The 23,277-nt window shown below is 36.2% G+C and overlaps 10 protein-coding genes across 10 annotated transcripts; 4 read left to right on the forward strand and 6 right to left on the reverse strand.

Annotated features, from left to right (window-relative positions):
* Positions 1-249: 249 nt before the first annotated feature.
* On the reverse strand, positions 250-1,083 carry C9374_010351 (uncharacterized protein; the record flags this gene model as incomplete). The annotated part of the gene is made up of 1 exon (XM_044685886.1): positions 250-1,083. The coding sequence occupies one exon, from the start codon at positions 1,081-1,083 to the stop codon at positions 250-252; it is 834 nt and encodes a 277-aa protein (XP_044544151.1).
* Positions 1,084-1,331: 248 nt separating this feature from the next.
* Positions 1,332-4,192, reverse strand: C9374_010352 (uncharacterized protein; the record flags this gene model as incomplete). The annotated part of the gene is made up of 2 exons (XM_044685887.1): positions 1,332-1,656; positions 1,764-4,192. 2 exons carry the CDS (start codon positions 4,190-4,192, stop codon positions 1,332-1,334), a joined length of 2,754 nt encoding a protein of 917 aa, XP_044544152.1.
* A 322-nt stretch (positions 4,193-4,514) lies between these two features.
* Positions 4,515-6,887, forward strand: C9374_010353 (uncharacterized protein; the record flags this gene model as incomplete). The annotated part of the gene is made up of 1 exon (XM_044685888.1): positions 4,515-6,887. The coding sequence occupies one exon, from the start codon at positions 4,515-4,517 to the stop codon at positions 6,885-6,887; it is 2,373 nt and encodes a 790-aa protein (XP_044544153.1).
* Positions 6,888-6,959: 72 nt separating this feature from the next.
* On the reverse strand, positions 6,960-8,216 carry C9374_010354 (uncharacterized protein; the record flags this gene model as incomplete). Its single annotated transcript, XM_044685889.1, has 1 exon — positions 6,960-8,216. One exon carries the CDS (start codon positions 8,214-8,216, stop codon positions 6,960-6,962), a length of 1,257 nt encoding a protein of 418 aa, XP_044544154.1.
* Positions 8,217-8,462: 246 nt separating this feature from the next.
* On the reverse strand, positions 8,463-9,731 carry C9374_010355 (uncharacterized protein; the record flags this gene model as incomplete). Its single annotated transcript, XM_044685890.1, has 1 exon — positions 8,463-9,731. The coding sequence occupies one exon, from the start codon at positions 9,729-9,731 to the stop codon at positions 8,463-8,465; it is 1,269 nt and encodes a 422-aa protein (XP_044544155.1).
* Positions 9,732-9,795: 64 nt separating this feature from the next.
* C9374_010356 (uncharacterized protein) lies at positions 9,796-11,484 on the forward strand (the record flags this gene model as incomplete). The annotated part of the gene is made up of 1 exon (XM_044685891.1): positions 9,796-11,484. The coding sequence occupies one exon, from the start codon at positions 9,796-9,798 to the stop codon at positions 11,482-11,484; it is 1,689 nt and encodes a 562-aa protein (XP_044544156.1).
* Positions 11,485-11,638: 154 nt separating this feature from the next.
* Positions 11,639-14,302, reverse strand: C9374_010357 (uncharacterized protein; the record flags this gene model as incomplete). The annotated part of the gene is made up of 1 exon (XM_044685892.1): positions 11,639-14,302. One exon carries the CDS (start codon positions 14,300-14,302, stop codon positions 11,639-11,641), a length of 2,664 nt encoding a protein of 887 aa, XP_044544157.1.
* Positions 14,303-14,887: 585 nt separating this feature from the next.
* C9374_010358 (uncharacterized protein) lies at positions 14,888-16,213 on the forward strand (the record flags this gene model as incomplete). Its single annotated transcript, XM_044685893.1, has 1 exon — positions 14,888-16,213. One exon carries the CDS (start codon positions 14,888-14,890, stop codon positions 16,211-16,213), a length of 1,326 nt encoding a protein of 441 aa, XP_044544158.1.
* A 144-nt stretch (positions 16,214-16,357) lies between these two features.
* C9374_010359 (uncharacterized protein) lies at positions 16,358-17,818 on the reverse strand (the record flags this gene model as incomplete). Its single annotated transcript, XM_044685894.1, has 1 exon — positions 16,358-17,818. One exon carries the CDS (start codon positions 17,816-17,818, stop codon positions 16,358-16,360), a length of 1,461 nt encoding a protein of 486 aa, XP_044544159.1.
* A 176-nt stretch (positions 17,819-17,994) lies between these two features.
* C9374_010360 (uncharacterized protein) lies at positions 17,995-21,539 on the forward strand (the record flags this gene model as incomplete). Its single annotated transcript, XM_044685896.1, has 5 exons — positions 17,995-18,213; positions 18,312-18,935; positions 18,990-20,268; positions 20,663-20,781; positions 20,958-21,539. The coding sequence occupies 5 exons, from the start codon at positions 17,995-17,997 to the stop codon at positions 21,537-21,539; spliced, it is 2,823 nt and encodes a 940-aa protein (XP_044544160.1).
* Between the last annotated feature and the right edge of the window lie 1,738 nt (positions 21,540-23,277).

A 23,277-nucleotide genomic window follows, 5' to 3' on the forward strand; every position in this document is an offset into this window, starting at 1 on the left:
TGGGTTATAACAACCAGTACAAACATACATAACAAGCAAAATATTAATTCTAATATGAGACATTTTGTATAAACTCTCTTTGCAACAATCAATTTGTTTTTTACAAGGTTTCACCTGAATCTTTGCGATCAATCTTCAGCAATCAGGCAATTGCCGACTTCCTTAACTCAAGTCAATTACTAAATTTGGGGCGGTGAGCGAAAGCAAGAAAGAAGCGTAATAACAAAAGAAGGCCGTTCCTTTACTCCTTTAGGCACTCATCTTTGGTCGATCTTCGTAGTGATCAACATGTTCGTCATTCAAATTTCTGTCACTTGTCGTAGAGGAGTTCATATCTACAAAGGTTAGTTCATTTCGCGTCTCTCGTGGTTCCTCTTCTTCATGAATCGAAATGTAATCGTCATGTTGAGCTGGTTGGACGTTGGCAGCTTGATTCAATTCATGTATCATTCCAGATGTCATGACCACACCGTTGCGACTCCAAAAATCATATTGCAAAATACTCAAAACGAAGCTCATAACCCACCACAAAGTTCCTAAAAATCCCAATGCACATGCCGCTTGCACCCAAGAGTTATATAAGCCATTGGTTTTGAATTCTCCAATAATCAAAGCCAAATCAACACAAGCAAAAAAATAAAGAACAAGATGAACAAAATGCATGAAAATGTTCACAATGAAAAATTTAGACTTGCTAGGAATGGGTTTCGTCTTGAATGTTTTCACACACGCTGCAACGAACCAACCAAACATAAACAACTCACAACCTGCAACGATTAAATCATACGTCAAATATGACTTGTGACGTTTTAATATTTCAGGTTGAATACCACTACTAAAACCAGGAATAGGAGAGGCGAACCCAACGAACAGCAAGTACAAAAAGGTCCATGCTGAATGTGCTAACACGAATACGAGACACGCAAATATTGAGATGAGAGATTCGATTTGAAAAGCATGTTTGTCTCTCAATTGTTGAACGTAGGTGGGTATTGGAGAGATATTCTCCGGAGTAGTTGTTGTTTGATTTGCCAATACTGTGACAGTGTGGTTGATGTGGTTTTGGTCATCGGGGAGCATCATGGTGTTGACTGGGCACGTTATGTAATAGTATTTTTTTTTAAAGTTTTCCTTTTGAATTCTCTTCAATACATACAACTGACAGATGACATGAGCAATGTAAAAATAATGTACGATTGAACATTTGGATGTTATTCGTTCAATAAATCGTCACAAAAAGTACAAATCATTCCTTGAATAATGTTAACAATTATTAAAATACAAATTATTACATCTGAAAATTTCAATAATCAAATTCCATTCACCATTTCTCAAACTCTAAACAAATGAGCATCTTCCTCAACAGCAACCATTCTCTGATTATATTCCTTTGTGAAAAAATGTTTAATCACAACAATCTTTCCTTTCAAATGTTTCTTTTTCACTTCAGGTGTTAAATATTTTGGAGATCGAACGAGCACATCAGCAAATCCTTGTGCCAACGAATCGATGGTTAATCCATTGGCGTCACTGTTCATTAAGACTTCTCTCAAAAAATTCATAATGTAATGCCAGACATTGTAATGAGTGCTGGATAAATTGGAATCAATTAAATATCGACACACATCGCCATTGAGATAATTTTCCATTAAAAGTCTGTTCATAGTTTATAAATATTCATTTTTAGAATATTATATATATATACATATTAATAGAATATAGATCAATGAAATGTTCAATATTCAATTATTTCACACACTTACCGATATAACTTTCCAGGAATAATAGGTTCTATCAAACTCTCAAAAAATTGAATCAAACACGTGCACACTGAATGAATATTTCCAGTAAAATGTTTCGAAAGAGACATTCCATGATCCAATAATTCACGACATGCTCTTACTTGATCTGAAGTACCTTGAACTTGGAACAATCCTTCTTCTCTTAATCCATATTTCACAATATGATCACACATGAAAAAGAGTTCTTTTGGAATGTACAATGATTTCAATGTTGACACAGTTCCATCTTCATATTCGAATTGAATTTGATCTTTACAATGTGGATCTCTCACACTCATAAAACATTGAACTAGATTATTCAATGAATTTCCAAAACAAGATTTCAAATAATTTCCATAAATTTTGAGAGGATAATCTTTTCCATTATCGACATGAATAATGAGAACGTCTTCGAATGGAACTGTTTCATTGGAAGAATCGTCTAAATTAAAAGGAGGAGCTGACTGGGCATTGAAACAACATGTCAATTCAATTTCAATGGATTCTCCTGGAATGAGCAGTCGATGAGTGTTGGATGCTGTGAGCCAATCTTCACAATATCGTTCTTCCATGCCTTTTTTGACAAAGAAAAATTCACACACAACGTTTCCAGTATTTTTCACAACGAGTGTTTGAGTTTGAGGAATTCCAAAACGAGTATCTTTGAAACGAATTTCACTTGCAGAGAGAGAGATTTTGGGAAGATCATTTTCAGAAATGACCTTATTATTGTACAGAGCGTCATATTCCCGCAAGAAATTTTCCTTACATTGTCGGAATTTGTAATCTACTTCCATTTGAACTTCAGTTTCAAAGACACTACTCACGGGCAAGTGGTCACTAATCAAACAATTCAAATGAGTCATGTAACACAATTGTTTGACCTGATCACGTTTCACGCCCTTCCATAAAATACGATCCGTATACGAAGGTACACGTCTCTTTTCACTTGTATCAAAAGTTAAGGTACCAGGATCATACTTGTAAGTGGGTGGAAAATTAATTCGACCCTCTTTGAATCCCATGAACACTCGGCCACTCATTTTCTCAACTGTTAATTGATCGTAATCGAGAAGTGACTTGTATTGCTTGTCACGAACATATTCTTCAACTTGAGAACGCTCCAAATTATCAATTCTGTAATTTAAATCTCCAAACCAGAAAAAGTAATCATGTTGATCGGGTAGCATGACTTGACTACCAGTTTTTCCTGAACTCATAGTCTCTGAAGGTGCACTAATCACATGGAAATCATCGGCACTGTCACTGCCTCCAGCCAGAGAAGTTCCACTATTTCCACTCGCAATCGAATTGGTCAGAGAGCTGAGAAGTCCTGAACTATTGCTGCTATTTGCAGATGACAAGCCACTATTCAGAGAAGCATTCGATAAGGTCAAGTTGAGATTACTACTACTACTCGTCATGGTACTGCTCGTCAATGCTGAAGAGGACGCTGATTCTGCAACACTGGTCGATTCCAATAATGAATTTTCCAATTTTGAAAAACCCAATTGAGTAAATATATCCATAAAATTTTGATTTCTCTTTTGAACTCCGCCCATATGAGGTGCCAAGTGTGTTGTGACAAAACACATACTCGTGTCAGCAATTTTCACACGAATTCCAACAGCTCCCTTATTACCAAGTTTACCCATAGCACCTAAACCCAAAACTACCGATTGAACATCTTTCACTTGTGATGAATATTTCTCTGCAATGAATACACAACAGAACATTCCAACGAGTTGTTTATCACTCAACCTCACATATTTTGTTTTGGTATGGGAAGAACATGAAAGCTCAGATTCCAACACATGAATCCATTCCAATTTTGATTGTGTTTCCTTTTTCAGCATGGCTTCTGCAGTCATATCAATTTCTTGTAATCCAATGGCAATGATATCAGGTTGTTCGGAGAGATGAAGCCATTCATCGAGTGGATGTTTGTTGGTAATTCCTGTCGAGAGAAGAGAGGAGTTGTTCATTGATGAAACAATGGATGAGAGAGTATTAGTAGTGTTGGCATTTGTGTTCGTATTGGAATTTATATCGATGTCACGAAAAGACGATGGATTCAATGAAGAGGCATCACCCGTCATTATATTGGTTGGATCCGTACCACTACCCGATGAAGTAGAATCTTGTTGTGTCATTACTCCCATTGAGGATGATAAATTATTATAATTGGGTACTTTACTATTCACGTTCCATGTACCAATCACAATTTTAAATTTAAAGGACTCGACAAAGGAAGAACGAGATTTTTTGAGTTGATTATAGAGCCATACTTCTCGTGCTCGGTTGGTTTGAGAGGAATTTTGTTTTGATGATGATGATATGTTGCTGTTATTGCTGGCAGCACCGAGAAGAAAGGCATCGAGATCACTTCCTCCGACGTTGGAGTTGAACATTTTTTTTTATTGTTGTTTTTACTGGAAAATGAAGAGTTCATGATGTCAATAATTTGAGTGGGCGTGACCTCACAGTGAGAGAGTCGTTGTGTGAAGTGTTTAAACCGTTTATTTTTGCATGAAATGGATTAAGAAAAGTAAGGCCATTGCGCGGCTGTTTTCTAAAGAATTGATGATCATTCTTGTTGGAAACAAGGTTTCAAATTTCATATTGCTCCTCAATCAAAATCAAGTCCTTCAGAATTCAATCAAAAACAAAGTGACTTGGTTTTTCTTCTTCGTTTTTAAAAGATCATCATTTTGCATTTCATCTCATCAAAAAATGTCTCAATCCATCCCACAACAAGTACTACTGCAAGAACCTCCAACAAATCCCAATGTTGAAGAATTTGGCATTGTTTGCTACATTCTTAAGAATATTAGCAACAACAACACATCATCCACCACAACAACAACAACCACTTTGGATCATCATGATTCAGTCTTCTCTTCTTCTTCCGCTCTTGTAAGAACACCCATATTCATTCCGTGCCATCTTTGGCTCCATCGTATCGGACCTTATCTAGATCCCTATGATTTTCTGTTTGGATTATTTACAGTCTTTGAAAGGAGTATTTATTCAAAAACTGATTTTGAACATCAAGGGATGAACGATGAACGAACATACACAAATTCTCTTTCGTCCTTATTGTTGCCGATCGGAAAGAAACGAGGAATGGTTGAAATTGAACAACAATATTCTCTCTTCTTTAGTCATATTGCTCTCACTGTTTTGAAACGTATCATGCTCGGAAAAGACAATAATATCATGAATAATAATAATAATAATAACGCAATAGTGATGAATGGTATTCCCAGATCATTTGTACGTGCACAAGCCACACGATGGAAAGTACCTTCATTGAACGAATTTATACAAATCATTTATGAACCACCTTCCTCAGGTCACGAGTTGAATTTCTCTTCTCATACTTATCGATCATGGGTCAAGTATGCAAAAAAGATCATCTTTCATTGGAGGAGCATGACTTTTTCGATTGATCATTTGAACCAACACATGAGCATTCCATTGGAACAACAAGCATCAGAGTTAACAATTCATGACATTAGATGGAATGTTTGTCTTTCACTTCACGAAAATATTAATTGGTCGTCTTCTTCCACACGAAATAGTCAAGATTTGAAAGACACTCTTGATATGGTCATGCTTCCTGCAAGATTATGTGATGCAGCTACCATGAGACGAAGCAATGCAGGATTTTCCCTTATTCAATTGAGATTTTCAAAGAAATTCCTTGCATACAAGTTAGAATCTCTCATCAATTATGGAGTTTCGAATACAAGCGATTCCAAGTACCTCCGTGTGACACCAGAAAATGTCACTTCCATTGCAAAATCCTTCTTCAAGAACAAGATTGAAAAATTGAAGGAAATTTGTAGTGGAAGTATGAAGAGATCCACTACTAACGAAGTTGCCTTTGACAATCCGTTCATCATGCCAGAGTGGATTCAAGTCACCGGTTCGTTATCCATTCCAACACAAACACAATCACTTTTCAAGCTCTATGTCATTGAAGTTCATGATTTTGAATTGTTGGAGACCACTCGAGAAAAACAACACTCCTACAATGCAGATCAAACAGATACCATCCTCACCAATATACTCTATCATCAACACGAATTACTGAAACAGAGTCATTTTGATATTGAAAATGCCAATTCCAAGTTTATGACTGGACTCATTAATTGCAAATCTGCCACTCTTCTTCATATGGATGTTCGTGACAATAAGAGACTTGCGTTTAAAGTGGAGCCACATGTGAAATTGGAACAACAGGTGAAAACAACACTCATGGAACGAGTTAAAAAGTTTTTTGAAGAGTTTGATTCTTCGTATGTGCTAGAGCACGAACATGAACGAACCAATATCATGACTCTGTACCACATTCATCCAAAATTGTATCCAATGTATGGATTGAAATGGCCATCAAGCATTGGAACAATTCGACCTCTCAAATACTTACTCAAACCAGGAGATTCTATTCGATTCAAAGGACGATTATTGGACTCGAAAACCGTATTGGCCTATGAAGTGAGATTGAACAAACCTTCTCTCTACATTTGTACGCCCTACGAGCTGTTGAATGATTTCTTATTTAAGGGATCATTTTTGGGACTGTCTTTTTATTTGACCTACAAGAAACTGTATTTGGATTATTTGGAAGCGTTGAAAGAAGCAGGATCTGACAGTCGTGACATGTCACTTTCTCAATATTTAATGTACTCCATGGCAAAGGAAACTCTCAAATTGAATATTGGGTTGTTGATTTATTACATCATGGTGAGCTGGCCATCCAAGTTTATTCAAATGTTTGCCTCTCTTTTTGGATTCAAAAAATTGCCTGTTGGTAATGATTTTGTGAATCGTGTTTTGGAGAATATTAATGCAGTGATCTTATTTGCTTTTCTGGTCGAGTCCAGAAGAACCGATTCACAATTCCACAAATTATCTGCATCGTTCATTACAGACTATATGATATGGATTGCCAAGTGGTACTTGCTCTTCTTTGGTTACAAGATGGGTTACTCTGCAATGCCAACTTTTATTAAGGCCGGTTCACGTGTGTTTGGATATTTACGACAAAAGTTTTACCAAGTGCGGTGGTTCTTTTTTGATAAGTTTTTCAACAAGTAAGCTCTGCGCCGAATTCACTTTTCGTGACGTTGCATGAAATTCACATGATTCTCAGTGTTCTTCCATTAAATATTAATTATTAATTAGCTTCTTCTTTTCTTCCTTCTTTTTTCGTAATTTTTCTCGTTGCTCTTCTTTTCGTTTCTTTGAAAATACAACTTCTCCCTTCTTGGTTTTAGCCACAACCTTTTCTTGATCTTGTTTTTGTGACAAGGGTCGAGCAGAACGATCAACACGTTCAAATGTGACTAAAAAGCATGGCAGAACATAGGCCTCTTCCATAATCACTAGAAAACTTCCATGATTTTTCGTGTTCACTGTGTCTGTTAATAACACTGCACATGCAAAAAGTTGATTTCCTCCTACACAATACGAGACAGAAATGGATGGATCCATGACAGATAAATAAATGCCCACACCCCACGAAGATCCATTCACAACTTGAAGGTGATTATTCTTTCCAGGAACGAGCAAACCCTTTTCTATAATACTTGGAATATTAGAAGAGTGTGTACCATGGAAGCATAGAACAATTCTACTGGAAACTTTTCGTTTCAATCGCTCTTGTTCCTTCTGAATAGCATTCTTAAATCGATCCAATAAATAAGGGTTTACAATCGATTCGATATTCTTCACGTGATAATTATGAAATCGTTTCTTAATCATTTGCTGATATTGGGGCCAAAACTGAATGGGCTCAATAAAATCAGGAAAATCTAGTACCTTCATTTTGGAAACATAGTTAGACTGTTGCAATCGCATTTCCTTTTTCAAACGATTTTTCTTGGAAATGTTGGATCGTTGAGGTTTTTGATCCGTTGAATTTGAAGATTCTTGAGTTGCAGCGGCATTAGATTTCAATTCTTCCAATGTAATTTCTCCAAACATTAAACGATAATTCTCTTCCAAGATGGCATTAAACCATGGTAATTCTTCAATTTTTGTCTCTACACATTCCTGTTGTTCAAATTCTTTGAAAGATTCTTCATCAACAAGAATATCCATTTCAATTAATTCTTCTTCCCGATCTATTTCATCACGATAATCTTGATCATCATCAAACGCGGAAGTAAATCCATAATCATGTTCATATTCATCATCGTCATATTCCTGATCATCATCATCCGAATGATGAGGCTGTTCCAATGAATCTTCCTCTTGTTGTAGATGATTTTCATCCTTTTCCAATGATGATGAAGAGGGAGCTGCCAATTCCAGCAATTCCTCTCGGGATAGTCCCATTTCTTTTAAATCTTCTTCCGAAAGACACATAATCTCTTCAACCGTGAGCTCAATCGTTGTGTCTTCATGATTGGAATCAATGATCATTTTTTTTTTGAAAATGGATGAAACTTATTTTCACAAATGCACACTTCTTTATCGGAATTTTTTACTGTGTGTGCTTCCAAATGATAATAATAGAATCTGAAGGTTACATTGAGGCTTGTGTGAGGAAAACGCGTTTCAATAATGAGACGAATAAAATTGTATTCAGTGGTGTCGAAAAATATAATCTTGTGATAATCCATGTAATAGTTATCAATAAATCCCCTCAATACATAGCTATGGATTGAATTAAGGCAATGGTTTGATATTCAAGGTAGCAATTTTCTGGGCCCACCAATAAAATCTTCGAGCGCTTGAAATTTCTTCTGGAGTGTTGACACGAATTTTTCTATCTGCTCCGGATTGACAATAGAGAACACCGTGAAATAAATCGAGTAAATCTAAGCAGGAATTTTCTCTTAATAATTTAGAGTTATAAGCTTGCATAATGGTGTGGACTGTGGAACGAATGTGCTCAATTTCTGCCTTTGTGATGTGGTTATGTCGTTCAAAATATTTTGAAATGTGTCCTTGTCCATCGAATTCTTCAATAATAAAGACATCGTTGATCTTTTCCCAAATGTCTTGTCTTGATGAATTGATGACAATATTGTGATTATTGATTCTGAGAGAAAGATCGTGCGATGTAAAATCCTTAGTATCTATGGGTTCTTTTTGTTGTTTCCAAATTTGCTTGATGAATTTCTTAAGAATGGCATCATCTTTGATTGTGAAAAATATGACTTCATACTGAACTTCTTTTGGCTCTTTTCCTGTCTGCTCATGACTAGAAGCACTTGAGGCTTCTGCTTCAGAATGCAAGCATTGTTCATATTCATTTAATTGCCATTTCATAGTTTCAATGATTGAATTAATATTTTGCGACTCTACTCCTGCTGCTTGTTTTTCAATAACTTGTCTTCGCTCTTCTAGAATTGGAAGTGCCTTTTTAATCCATTCCATATAGTTTTTTCTATGAATGACCACTCGAATACTCTGTGCCTTCTTTTGTTGGCCGTAGCTCGCTTGCATGGACAACATCTTGTCAGTATGACTATCCCATAATGCAAAATTAATTTCACACACAATTTCCTTCTCACCATCCGTCAATGGAAGTATGGAACGATTTTTCAATGAGCACACCGGAAATGCAGGTTCATAAAATTCGTTTAAAAACAAACATGGACTCGAGCCAAAGAGAGTCTCTGCCGTCTCGGAATCAAAATTGTCCAAATCCAATAATTCCAGAGTTGCCTGTGGAGCATTAACCACTGGCATGTCTAGCGTGGTACTTTGTTTAACAAATCTTTGATGAGATGTTGATTGTAAATGTCGGAAACTGAGTTTGTTATGATATTGATCATCCAACGGAAGAGGTGTACTCCTAATCATCAGAGATTGTGTATAATTTCTTTTCAAACAAGAGGAATTTTGTAATTGTCTTTTTGAATTCCTAGATGATGATAATAATTTTCGGAACAGAAACTGCGTGGTTGATGATGAATGTCGAAGCATCATTTTTTATTGGTTATCGTGGTCGTTGGTTACAATTTCCATGATTTTTCGGACTGTGCATAAAAAAATGCCTCAACCTTGTTCTCAGAATTCTACTGCTTCAACCATTCTGATATTAATTGACTTTTCATCATCGGAGAAACATGTTCATCCATTGCTGAGAAATAAATTTCAATTACAGCAATGTGGTAAAAAGAAATGGCTCGAACATCGAGAACAATGGTTGCATCATCCCAACAACGTGCAAGGTCTCTATTTTATTCCCATTGAATTTATGAATGATCGAGCCTTTGTTTTGGATTTTATTAAACATAACAAAAAAGGACTCGAGAGTTGTTCGTCTTTATTGAGAGAGGACCGATCATTTGTGATGGAAGCACTCAAATATGATCAACGTCCTTTTATTCCATCCAAGTTTTTTAGAGATATAGAGTTTCTTCGGGAAGCAGTTCAATATACTGGGCATTTAGATATTAGGTATCATCGAGAGGAGTTAATTCAAGATAGGGAGTTCATGTTACAGCTGTTGAAACATAATTTCCGATTTTTCCAGCAAGCACCACGCGAGATGAAAAATGATAGAGAAATTGTGCTTCAAATTATCAAACAAAATGCTTCAATGATAGAATTTGCATCGGATGAAATACAGAACGATCAAGAGATTGTATTAGAAGCGCTCAAGAATGATTATTCCGTTTTACAGGTGGTGCCGAAAGAAATGCGTAACAACAAACAAGTGATGATGCAAGTTGTGAGAAGGAATAGTGACATGTTGAAATATGCATCTGATACGTTGAAAAACGACCCAGAACTCGTATTAGCAGCAGTTCAATCGTATGCAGGTTCATTCAAATATGCATCTCAAGAATTGCAAAATGACAGAAAGTTTATTCTAAATCTTGTAGAACGATATGGTGGCGTATATTTATATATTCCAGAAGAGTTTATACATGATAAGGAAATAATTTTAAAGGCATTGAGTAACGGTAGCGACATTTTTTCAAGAATTCCTAACGCTATTAAGAACAATATTGAGTTTTTGTTAGAGGCATGTCCTTTTACTGGACTAGCTCTGAAATACTTACCTGAACCATATAAGAATGATCGAAATTTTGTATTTCCGATTATTCAACGGTACGGTTATGCATTAGAGTTTGTTTCGGATGAATTGAAACGAGATCGAGAATTAGTGGTCATGGCGGTCGAGCAAGATGGTTGGAACTTGGGCTGGGCCTCCAAAGAGCTTAAAGCTGACAAAGAACTTGCAATTCTTGCAACGACATGTAATCCATATCTCATTGATATCATACCTCCAGACGTGGAGTTTTACAAGGAGCTTGCGTTGGAAGCAATCAAGAAAGCTCATGATGTTTACAATTATCTTTCAGTGGAATTGAAAAGAGACAAGGACATTTTACAGCAAGTCATTTCAAATCCTAATTTTAAAATGCACCATATTGAAGAGAGTTGGAGCGAATTGGTCTACATGAAAGAGTTTATTTTGAATGCCATAGCAGCTAATGGTCGCATATTATCAGGTGCTCCACCGGAATTAATAAGCGATCGAAAATTTATTTTGGAAGGCGTTAAAAGAAATGCTCTGGTATTGAAGTTTGTGGATGATCAATTGCAAAATGATCCGGAAATTATGTTGGAAGCACTGTTAAAGCACGGTTATGTCGAGCAGTACAACGAACAGCAATACAGGATACGAATGCAGCACTGTTATTGGGACTGCTATCTTGGAAACGCATGAGCAGATTTGTGTGTCAGACAAATCTTCTCTTTCTGTTGTCATTGGCAGTTTCATTTGCTAGAACGTGTTGTGTGACTTGATCTCTCTGTTTTTGTTTGACAAACCATTAATTCTATCGAGTGATAGGAATACTACTGGATTCATTAAAGCATGTTTAGTCCCCTTTAAAATCGAGATAGGAAATATTTTTTCGATCTGCCTCTCTGAATAAGCTTCCACCTTCTTTTTGAAATGGGTCTCTGACTGGTGTTGGCGCACGTGGTTTGGTATCACTTTGACCTGTTCTAAATTTCCATCTTTGAATTCGCTCTTGTTCTTTTTCCATTTTTAGTTGCATGTTTTTAAATCCCCAAATTCCAACATCGTGTTGTTTTGCAAAGTTTTCTGCTTCTTTCAATATTTTCATTTGTTGGTCAAAATGAGGTTTGTTAATACTCGTAATGTTACTCTCTTCATTTCTCACACTTGTATTATTGATATTCAGTACTGCTAAACCTTGCTCAACAGCCCACTTGTTTATCCATATTTTCCCAGGCAAATCGATGGTGAGAATATCCTTGTTAATGATTTGACTTGATTTGAGGCAATCGTCTCCTTCAGAAATGAGCCACATGTCACAAGGTAAAGAAGTATCAATAGTATTCACTTCATTAGCGTTCTTTTTTGTAATAGCAGTGGTTGTCATGGGAATGTAGACCATTACTTGCTTTCCAATGAGTTTAGATGTCATGGGTCCATAGGCAGTTGCAGCAGTATTCTCCTCTTCGACTGTGAATGATATTTTGTCCAAATAGAGGTATACCATAATGGAGGATGTCGATTCTTCGTGGTGATCTAATCTCTGTTCTTTGAATGTTTTAGATCTGGGCGAGTTTGCCATTCTAGGAGAGAGTACAGGATCATGTAAGGACTTTCTGTTATGGTATGTCACAATGACGTTCATGATGAGACTAATGGGATCAACAAACACAACCTTGCCAGACAGCAGTTTTCCAGATAAATTCTCCAAATAAAACGTGCGTGGAGTTCTTGGGGATAAAAAGCTGGCTGTCATGTTGGTAGAAACATTGTTTCCGCTCATCATGGTTGAGTTCAACATGGAAGAGCTCATAGTCGCTCTGAAAGGAGTCTTTTTAAGACTGTTTCGTAATTTAGATGCATCTGGAGAAAGTATTGATGATCCATCTTGTTGTAATGAAGGCTGTATCGATGACAATATTGTATCTTCATAGGCTAGAAGTTGGCCCATCTTGTTGGATAAATTCTCACTCAAGTCTCTCAGTGTGGTATTTCGTTTTTGAGATAAGAGTCCATGTTCATTAAGTTTGAGCGCATGAATGCTTCCCAGCCTTTCATTCCATTTCCCAACTATTTTTTCTCGCTCTTCGTCGTCTTCTTTCATGGATCGTGGTTGTGTGCCGTGTCGAACGTCTCGGTAGGTGTCCAAATATACGTCTTCGTTTCCCTCCTCAAGTTCTTGCATTAAATCATGATACGTGGGCGTGTGTATAAATGTGTCATCGTCAATACCCTTTCGTTTCTTGAGTTTGTTGAGAGCAGTCATCATTTTCTTTCTCAATGACAACCATTCTTTGCTCTTATGATCTGAAACTCCAGTAGGAGTAAATGAATAGGCATGGCCCTTTGTTGTTTCCATTTCAAAGTCAACCAATCTCTCCATCCATGCCTCTCCCAGTAAAATTTTATATTCGTCCTGTGTGAGCACAACGAGTCGATTGTAAGGCACAGCTTCTCTCACATTAAAATAATGCAAGAAAACCCCATCCTTATAAATAATACTCAATACCACTTCCTTTTCTCGACACTCAATGACAATTCCAACTTTTAAATTGCTTGGTTTTACACTCTCTAAAGAAATTGCACCACAAACTGGGCTAGTAAATAAATTACGGTGGACCAGCTTGGGAAGTTTTGGAGGTGCCTTGGTTAAAGTGTTCGCTTTTGCTCTTGAAAATGTTGCAGTTCGTTTTTCTTCTCCATTAGTGTACATGTCAGTTCGTCGTTGTAAATTTGAATGTAAATACTCGTCGTACTCTCGCTGTTTGATATATTTTGCCATTTTCTTGGAATGATTTGTTTTTTCTTTCTTGGGCGAATTTTCCAATGATGCTAAATCCAATTTTTCTATCGAAGTAAATAGATCATGATCATCCGAATTGTCAAATTCTGTCAGGAAAGTATTTAATTTAATTTCTTTTGTGTTTGTGGAAGGCTTTGATGAGGACGGTTTGGTATTGAGTTTATACATGGGAGAAATTGTTAAATTATCGGTGGTGCATGATGTATTCAGTAGTGTTGGAGAATTCAACTCAATTTTTGTCTTTTTTGAATAATTACTTCCAACAATGCGGAACGAATGTGATCGTCCTTTTGCTGCAAACAAACTCGATCTGGATGATTGTCCCAAAGAAACATTTTTTGCTGATGATGATTTTTGTAACGATGAAGGCTCTCGGCTTCGGAATCGCGAGCTCGGAGGAGGCTCTGCTGATTCCAAATTTTCATGAGTTTTTGTGGAAGGAATGGTCCATGGAGAGAAAGTGGATTCATAATTCTCATTAGGAGGATCATTCAATTCTTGGTGTTCATCATCATTTACTTGATGATCATCAAGATCCGACGAGAATTCAAGTTCCATCCGTTTCCGATTTTGCTCATCCAATTTCAATTTCTTTGCTTCCTCCAACAAGATCTTCTTTAATTCCTTCTTCCTTAAATAACTCGGAAGGGCATTCGGTTCAAACGCCTCCAACAAGACCAACACAAATTGTCCTTCTTGTGGCTTGGCATGATTCATTTTAAATTGAAAAGAAAATTATGGAGATCCTGTAAATAATTCGAATGGCGCCAAACTCGTTTTAGTAATTTCAAAGCACAAAAAAATAAAGATCTCATTCCAGATCTCTATATTCTGATAGAACAAGAGCGGGACGAGTTGATCTCCTCGTGAAGAGAGATGTCATAAAATTTGAAATGAAAAAGCAAACATGTCCGAGCTTTTTAATGTAAAATCAACAGACAGAGTACAGCAAAGTATGCCGTAAGGCAATATGGTGGCTCACTTCATTATACAGATGACATGAGTACAGCAATGAATTAAATCAAGAAAGAATGAAACAATGTTATTATGGAGCACAGTTTGGTATCATCACTATCTAACAATGATCATTTACAGGACGGAACTCCTCATTTACTGAACGGCCGTGACTCATCATGAGGTTTTCCTTAACTTTATTTTTACAAGGTTACATGATTGAGGTTTTTTGCAAAATACGATTATTTTCGTTCTGTTTTTGGAAGTTAAAAGTTCAAGCATGTGAATACATGTTCAACAATTTATTCTCAAAAAAAATAATTGAAATTTCAAACACACTATTCACCAATGTCTCACAAACGTGATTTTGAAAGCAGTGGAATTAAAGCTGATGACTCTGTTTGCAACAACTCGGATTCCAAGAAAATGAAAAATGGATTAATCTGTCAACATTTGGATCATGCATTTCGCACCTTTGCAGCCAAATTAATTTCCTCTCTGTTGAAACAAAAAACACAAAATTTAGAGGACAATCAAGACGCACCATCTTCGTCGGCTGTGATGATTTCACCTCTCTCCATTTATTTAGCATTGGGCATGACCATGGCTGGAGCGAGAAAGACAACACTGATGCAAATGTTGCAAGGAATGAGTTTGTTAGGAAGTGCAAATGAAATTTCTGAAAAAGAATTCATGGAATGGAGAGAAGAGTATTTTAAAAAGTATATTCAAAAATTAATGTTCTTAGTGAAGGAAGAAGAGATTTCGATTGCAAACAGGCTATTCGTGGATCAGAAAATGGAATTGGCAGATGATTATGCTAATTTCACAAAAGAGACGTTTGACAGCTCTGTTGAACCATGTAGTTTCACAACGGATTTCGAAAACGAAAGATGTAAAATCAACAAATGGATTGAAACCAACACCAACCACATGATTCGTGATTTGATTCCCGTTGGTGGAGTCACCCAACATACAGACATGGTTCTTGCCAATGCAATTTTCTTTTTAGGAACTTGGAACGAAGCATTTGATGTTGCCAATACGACCAAGGAAGTTTTTCACACTTTACAAAGCAACAAGAAAAAAGTGAGCATGATGAACAAGACTTCAGTCAATGTTCAATTTGGACAAGACGAAGAAGAACAATATCGTTGGGTGAAACTACCATACAAGAATGAAACCTTTTCCATGCTTTTCATTGTACCTCATTCAGAGTTGACCATTGACAATGAAAAAGAATTCCACGATTGGCTCGAACAACAACTTTCCTCTCCTAACACGGTATTTCAAACGTACTCTGAAAAACTCTCCAAGTTGTCCATTCCAAAATTCAAGCTCCAATGCAAGTTGGATCTTTCCTCTACCTTACGAGACGCTCCTTTTAACATGACTCATGCCTTCAATGAACGAAATGCCAATTTTGATGGAATGACTCGAGAGGCTCTTTCTCAAACTCTAAAGAATCCACCCTACCTTCAGAGCATTCTTCATGAATGTGTGGTGGAAGTGGATGAACAAGGTACTACGGCAGCTGCAGCAACGGCTGTTGCAAGAAGGAGAAGTAAAAGCAAAGCATCTTCGAAGGAATTTGTGGTCAATCGTCCATTTGCATTCCTGATCATGCATGAAGAGACTATTGTGTTTTGTGGAAAAGTAAATTCCATTATTTAAATGGAATGGATGAGAATTGCAATACCGTGACAAATAAATCTAAAATTCTTTTTAACATTTAAAAATAATGAAAATTGAAAAACAATGATAATTGTACAATCATGCGGCAAAATGTCAAAAATTGAATAAAAGGCTATTGAACATTTAGAATAACAAAGAAATGTCTGAAAATTGTGACGTCACCTTTTCAGATGTCTCACTATGCGCCACCATCTTGGAAAATCGTTCCAAATTGTTAAAGAAATACTTTAAATACTTGGTTGACACGGAGGTTTTGTTGTAAACAACAAAATGCCATCCTCCAACTGCTACCGAGTTGGAATGAAGAGGTTTTGAGCCAGGTATCAATTCTATTGAGTCTTCTCCAAATAAATAATGGAAGGCCTGTACACCTGAAGCAAATAGACCCTTTCTACGCAATGATGAAATTGGATCGCCAACCATGAGAAAACCCGTGTCATTAATGAAGAGTGTGGCAATAGACGAACAGAGAACCTGTTTCGTTTGGAAACTATTGGCTTCATCATGTACTGAATGCGAGTATGAGTCTTCTTGTAAGGGCATGTTAGGAAATTGAACTTGTTTAAGTTCAGAGTCTCCTCCAGAATAACCAAGTTGATGATATGCATTGTAACCACATGTATACACAGAGCCATCTTCTAACAATATACACGTATGAAAATAGCCACATTTGATGTCTTTCACTCTCTTTCCTACGAACGGTGTGTTCGTCAATTCAGCAAAACTAGCAGTGCTGTTGAATCCGCTCTGAACCATAAATTGATTGTCTCCGTGTACATATAAATGATGAGAATGATTGGATGGATCTTCAACGACTATAAAAGTGGTTCGTCCAGCACATGCACAATTGACAATGACGTGCCCTCTTGGGATTGAAACGAGATGTTTGTCTGTTGTCTTGTTAAATCGTTGATAACATTCAAAATAGTCAAAAGTATTATCAGTTTTGAGAGCAATCATGTGTTGGCTCAAAGGACCAACATAGATTTGTTTCAACTCTTTTCTGCCTGAAGTCACATAGCTTTCATCTACCAAAGTTGTAAAATTGGTCACGCTGAGATAAACCAATAAATCGTTCATCATTCTTAGTATCACAAAATATTGTCCACAATATACTTCACTCAACACATAACATGTGTTACTACTGTCTTTTAGTTTCAAATCTACAATTTTCTTCTTGTAATCAATTTGACAATAATTCAACACTCCATGCATGGAAGATGGATTGGTTGGGTTTGTTTCTGAAAGATAGGACATTAATTGTTTTGCATCAGATGCACTGGTAGATTTAAAAAAGAGTTCATCGGAATCACTACGAACGACAAAGAATGTTCCTCCTGCAATAATTTCCTTGATCTGAGCTCCCAATGGAAACGGTAAAGATCTCCGAACAAATTCTTGTGCGTGAGTTTGGTTCATAACAAAAGGCACGCCATACGTAACAATATCCACAGAACCAGTGAGATTCATTGGCCTATTATGGTTGGATGAATCATCCAAAGTCATGGATTCCGAAGGTGATTTTGATCTTGAGTGATTTTGATTCTTTCGTAGCTTCTTTTGGGTCCAATCAAAAAATCCCATGAACACACGTGCTCCTAATAATAATAATATTAACAACAATAAACGATCAAAAAGATCAAAAAAAATCGTTGGAAGAATGGATGATGATGAACACTCTATTTTTTTTATTTTTTTTAAAGTTCTCACCCCGCCAAAGAAGTGGAAATTTTCGAAAACAAAAAAAATAGAGAAATTCAATGGCACAAAATATCATTTATTCATGTTGGGGCCTGGCAGAGGAATTACTCAGTGGAGGACGAGTCATCGATTCCATAAAAACTCTTGAATGTTTACTGAGTAGCGTCGGATTCGATCGGGAGAGATTATATGAAGTCGAAACAAGAGTTCGACTTGCACAAATATATTTGAAATATACTCGGAATTTTGTATCTTGTAAGAATCATTTATTGGCTGCTGTAGGTGTCTGTCAACATATGTTTCGGATGAATCATGAATTATTTATCCATGATTTAACATTTGATGTTTTAATGATGGTTGACATTTTCATGAACAGGATTTGGTTTTGAAAGCTATCATCGAGCAAGTCACGACAAGCATCGAAACATATTATCTAGATCCTTCTCTCAAAATCACAACATTACAAATTCAAATTTACAAATGTTTAGGTTCTGTCTATGCTCAAATTAATGAATTTCCGAGTGCCTGTGAAGCCTATACGAAAGGAATTGATTTTGTAGAAAGTATACTAGGAATGATTTCAAAAAAGAAGAATCCATCGTCCCATGAAGAATCTTTAAAAACGAGTATGCAAGCATGGAGACACTATTTTCGAATCGCTCTTCTTCACACTCTGGAGATTGACAATTTTATGAATGACAGGAGGATGGAAATTCAGCAACAATTGGATTTGGGAGAAAAAGAAGAAAGTGAGCTGTTCAAGATTGAAAAACAGAAAAATTCTAAAGCGATCAATACCAGAGTACTTGCGTATTATATTGTAAGAGTTTATCAAGCAATCAAACAAGATCATGTTTACGTTGCTTGGAGTATCACAACATTGGAAAAGAAAAATGAAAACATTTCAAACTATCTCACAAAAATCCATGAAGAAATTGGTGTTGAAATGGGAAGCGACGAAGAAAAACAACTCTTAGATAATCCAAAGAATGCAGATGTGGTAAGTTTATTTTTCGACTGAGTTGAGAAATAATTTTCTAACCATGTTGCACAGATTTTGCTCTATCTCAATTATCTCATCATGGCATGTCTCTATAGAATGTCACTGGGTGATCTAGCGTCATTCAAAACCATTCTAAAATCCATTCAAGATTCTGTGGCCAAATTACAAGTGTACTCGAAAAATCCTGATGTGTTTACCTATGAATGGATTGAAATAGTCCCAATTGTTAGTACTATTTGGCTTATTGCTAGTCTTTACTATAGAACTCAGGGTCAATTTGCAAAATCTGAAGCGTTCAATACCAAAGGAATTGCAACAGCTGACAAGTACATTAAGGAATTGACCAACGCTGCTGGATTTGCATTGGACAAGAAGAGAAATGATAATGCTCTCTTTTCACTATTTGTGAAATTTAATCTACTGCAAGATATGATTCTCATTCATTTATCCAGATCGGAATTTATTCTAGCTACGAAAAACACCATCAAACTCATTGATTTTCTTTATCAATTCCCAGATTTATTTATCACCTATAGACATAATATTCATTTATTGATTGGAATTTTACTCTTTTTCACGGACAAGGAGAGAAGTGCTGATTCTGCATGCAACGAACATTTTGAATTTATCATCAAAAACTGTCCGAGCAAACAACTCGCTACATGGGCCACCATTTTCCAACTGTTTTGGAAACTCAATTGTTCAGAGTCGATATTCTCTACAAACGATCTTTTTAACGATGTTGATGATTTGACAAGGTCGTTGAAGACGAATGGTCTTCGAGAGGTTGAAAGCTTTCAGACCTACATTTCATTTATTAAGGGAGTTCTCTGCCTCAGAAACAATGCTTTCGATGAATCGAAAAACCACTTTCAAAAATCTCTCAAAATTTCAGACCAATTTGCACTGTCACAAAGGAGCGTCATACGTCAATGTATGTTAGGAATTTTGCAATCGGATTGGAAGCTTGGAGAAAATTCGAAACAAAAGACACTCGAACAAGTCACAAAATTGTTACAAGAGTCTAAGGAAGATCAAGATTTATTTTCGGAACTTCAAAGCTTATCATTTCTCATGGAAATGTCGTCGTCGTCTTCGTCGAGCTTGAATGCAGCAACAGCTAATAATAATAATATAATGGACACGTCAAATGATTTTGATATTGGCAACATTCGATTAAGTCAACCAGAACCAATCAATCATGAATTCGATCAAGCTCAACAACGACTAGCTGACAATGTTCAAACCTTATTGACAAGCAATACTGACATTAATACACACTATGAAATCTTAAAATCATGGTTCCCAGAAGTGAACAAGAGTTATAAGAGTATGATGGATAATTTGAATTAAGGAAACTTTTTCTTGTAACCTGAGGAATTAAATTTGAATATTCATCGATATCATTCCAAGAACAGACAAGCAATCATAGACTTGGAAATTATTCCATCTGTGAAAAACCGAATGCGACACCATCATCATTATCCAACAAGATGACACTAATTTTCTTTTTTCATACATAAATTGTAAAAAGATTCTTCTTTCACATATACAACAACAGGAGAAATTGAATCACACAATCCGAAAATTCACACAACCTTTGTTGACATCCATCAAACAACAACAACAACAAAAAAATGGCACTTCGATTGACAAGATCTTCATTCGTTACAAAATTGATCTCCTCTACCAATCATCAATTATTGTTATCCAGCAGTAACAAGTCAACAAATTGACTCGTTCCTTCTCATCAAGTGTTTCAAAAACTTTGGACAATACGAGTCCTCACAACAAGATTCGATACAATTATAGTCATGAGTGTGAACAACTCGTCAATGAACAGGTAAATATTTAAATGCTTTTCTCGATGATTCTCATATCGTTGCCCATCCATCAATTTTTCAATTTCTACCAAAATAATTATTACTTTCGATTGTCCTTTACAACAATTCAATCATTCATAATACAACACCAAAACACAACAAAAAATTCTCTTCACCATGAATTTACCCCATACAGATCAATCATGAATTGAATGCTTCCTACTTTTACACGGCTTTGGGTACTTATTACTCTCAACCAACAGTAGCCTTGCCCGGAGTGGCCAACTACTTTTTGGCTCAATCCAATGAAGAACGAAGACATGCTCATTCCTTGATTCATTATCAGAATAGTAGAGGTGGTAAGGTTCAATTTTCTGCCATTCAAGCACCTCCCGATTTTAGTACTGTATTATCCGGATCATCATCAGCAGCACCTCAACAACAAGGTAATTCTTGCGATACTGCTGGTTGTACCAATAATATTGCAACCGTTACTACAAGAGGCTTTGAATTGGCTATTGAAACTGAGCGAATGGTCTATGATAAGATCCGATACATTTATCATGTTGCAGAGAGTCAACGTGATTTTGCTCTCACTGGATTTTTGCAAAAGTTGATTGACGAACAAGTGGAGAGTTTGAGAGAATTGCAAGAATTGTATACCAAATCGAAGAGAATGGTCAATGAATATTGGTTTGATCAGTATTTGGCCAGTGCAAATGTTGCCTCGAGTGTTGATAGTGGTGCTGATGGATCTAAATCAGGCAGTGCTCAATAATGAAATTGTGGAATTGATTGTGAGCGCATAGAGAGACAGTGGTTGAAGTAAAAAAGGTTTTTCAACAATTGAAAATTTATTTGTTGTGTCGTTTTGGGTTTACCTTAAAGAATTGTCAAAAATGTTAAAAGTTTATTCATTCGTTGGTCTCGAAACGAATCAGCGATGAATTGAGAGGAACAGCTGCTTAACCACTGCATTAGTATTGAGCTTGGTTCATGTATTTCATGACGAATTAATCGTGTTATCATTTTAGGCATTCTTCCTCTTTTTATTAAAGTCAAAGAAGTGATGAGAATCGTTCTTCAGGACCCTAAAACTGCAACAAGTGATAAACCAACTCTCCTCGATTTCACAAAGACTTCCGCACAGCCTCCTTGTGTTTGATTTTGGTGAGTGTTTCATAGGCCCATTAATGGAGGCGCATAAACCTAGGAGCAGAGAATCGCGTCTGTATTTTACATAGTTATCGTCGGTAGTAAATGAAGCTTATTGAATGCATATTGTGCATAAGTAGTGTCTCCTTATTGCGGTCTGTTATTTCGAAGGTGATTCAAGCTTGTTTCCGCAGGTACAGCCGACGGTAAAACTCGAGATAAAAAATACTGTCGGGAGTTACTGACGAAAAGAATCCACCAAGACACAAAATACAGCCGGAAGAAGCATCATGTTAAATATTCTAATAATGGAGGTTTAATGAACGAAATAACGACGGAAATACTGTTGAAATAACCTACCACAACACCTGTGGCTGTTACTATCGACGATAATGATAGAAATCTTCTTATTTTATTTTAATTCAATTTGAAATTTTTTTGGTTCAATATTTGATTTAAAATTGTTATTGCAAATGCATTTTAAATTTTATTGGCATCATAATTTACAACTCAACAACGTTGGCAGGGTTGACAGGTCTTGAGCGTCTCATTTTCGCTGATGATGATTTACGTAAATGCTCTTGATACAATTTATATTCCTCAGAATTGATGTCATACACATCTTCGTCGTTTTCAAAGTCAAAAAGGTTGTCTGAATTTTTGCTTTTTGAGACTCCAGATCTTCTACGAAGTTTCGCCTTCTTTTTTGCGTTCACAAATATTTGACTTATATGTTTCCTGCATATCTTTATCAACTAAAAACGATTGTTGTGAAATTTAGTCAAACAAATAACAAACACAACTTACTATTTCATCTACCTGGGATTTATCACAATCTGAAAGAATACTATAGTTTGGAAGACTTGAACAAAATGTTTTAACATGAGTAACCACTGTGTCTGAAAGTTGAAGCTTTTGCTCTTGTGTTTGGGGATTAGAACAGATCTGAAGAATTAAAATTTATAGGAACAACATTACAACTTACTTGGGAGAGAAATGAATGAAATTTCAATTTACAACATTGTTTGATGCTTCATGGAAAGAAATGATCACCAAGAAATATTGACAAGAAACAAACCTTGCGTTGTTCTGAGTTAAGAATTGCTTGCTTTCTTGAAAAAGTGTTATATTTAATGATGGAGCTATATAAGAAATGTTTTTTCGATTACGTTTCTTCTTGATACCCCTTACAGTGTCAGTTGGCATTATGATTGGTTTTTTTTTGTTTTGATTTTTGAAAATATTTAAACGGGTCAACTTTGAAACTATTGGAGAGAAGTTTTTGTAAGCGAGTTCAGATCGAGCGCGCACAGGAAGCGTTTTCTTTACAAAAAAAAATATCATGCTTCAGAACAAGGCCG

The sequence above is a fragment of the Naegleria lovaniensis genome (assembly GCF_003324165.1).
Source record: "Naegleria lovaniensis strain ATCC 30569 chromosome Unknown tig042, whole genome shotgun sequence".
Taxonomy (NCBI): Eukaryota; Heterolobosea; class Eutetramitea; order Acrasida; family Naegleriidae; genus Naegleria; species Naegleria lovaniensis.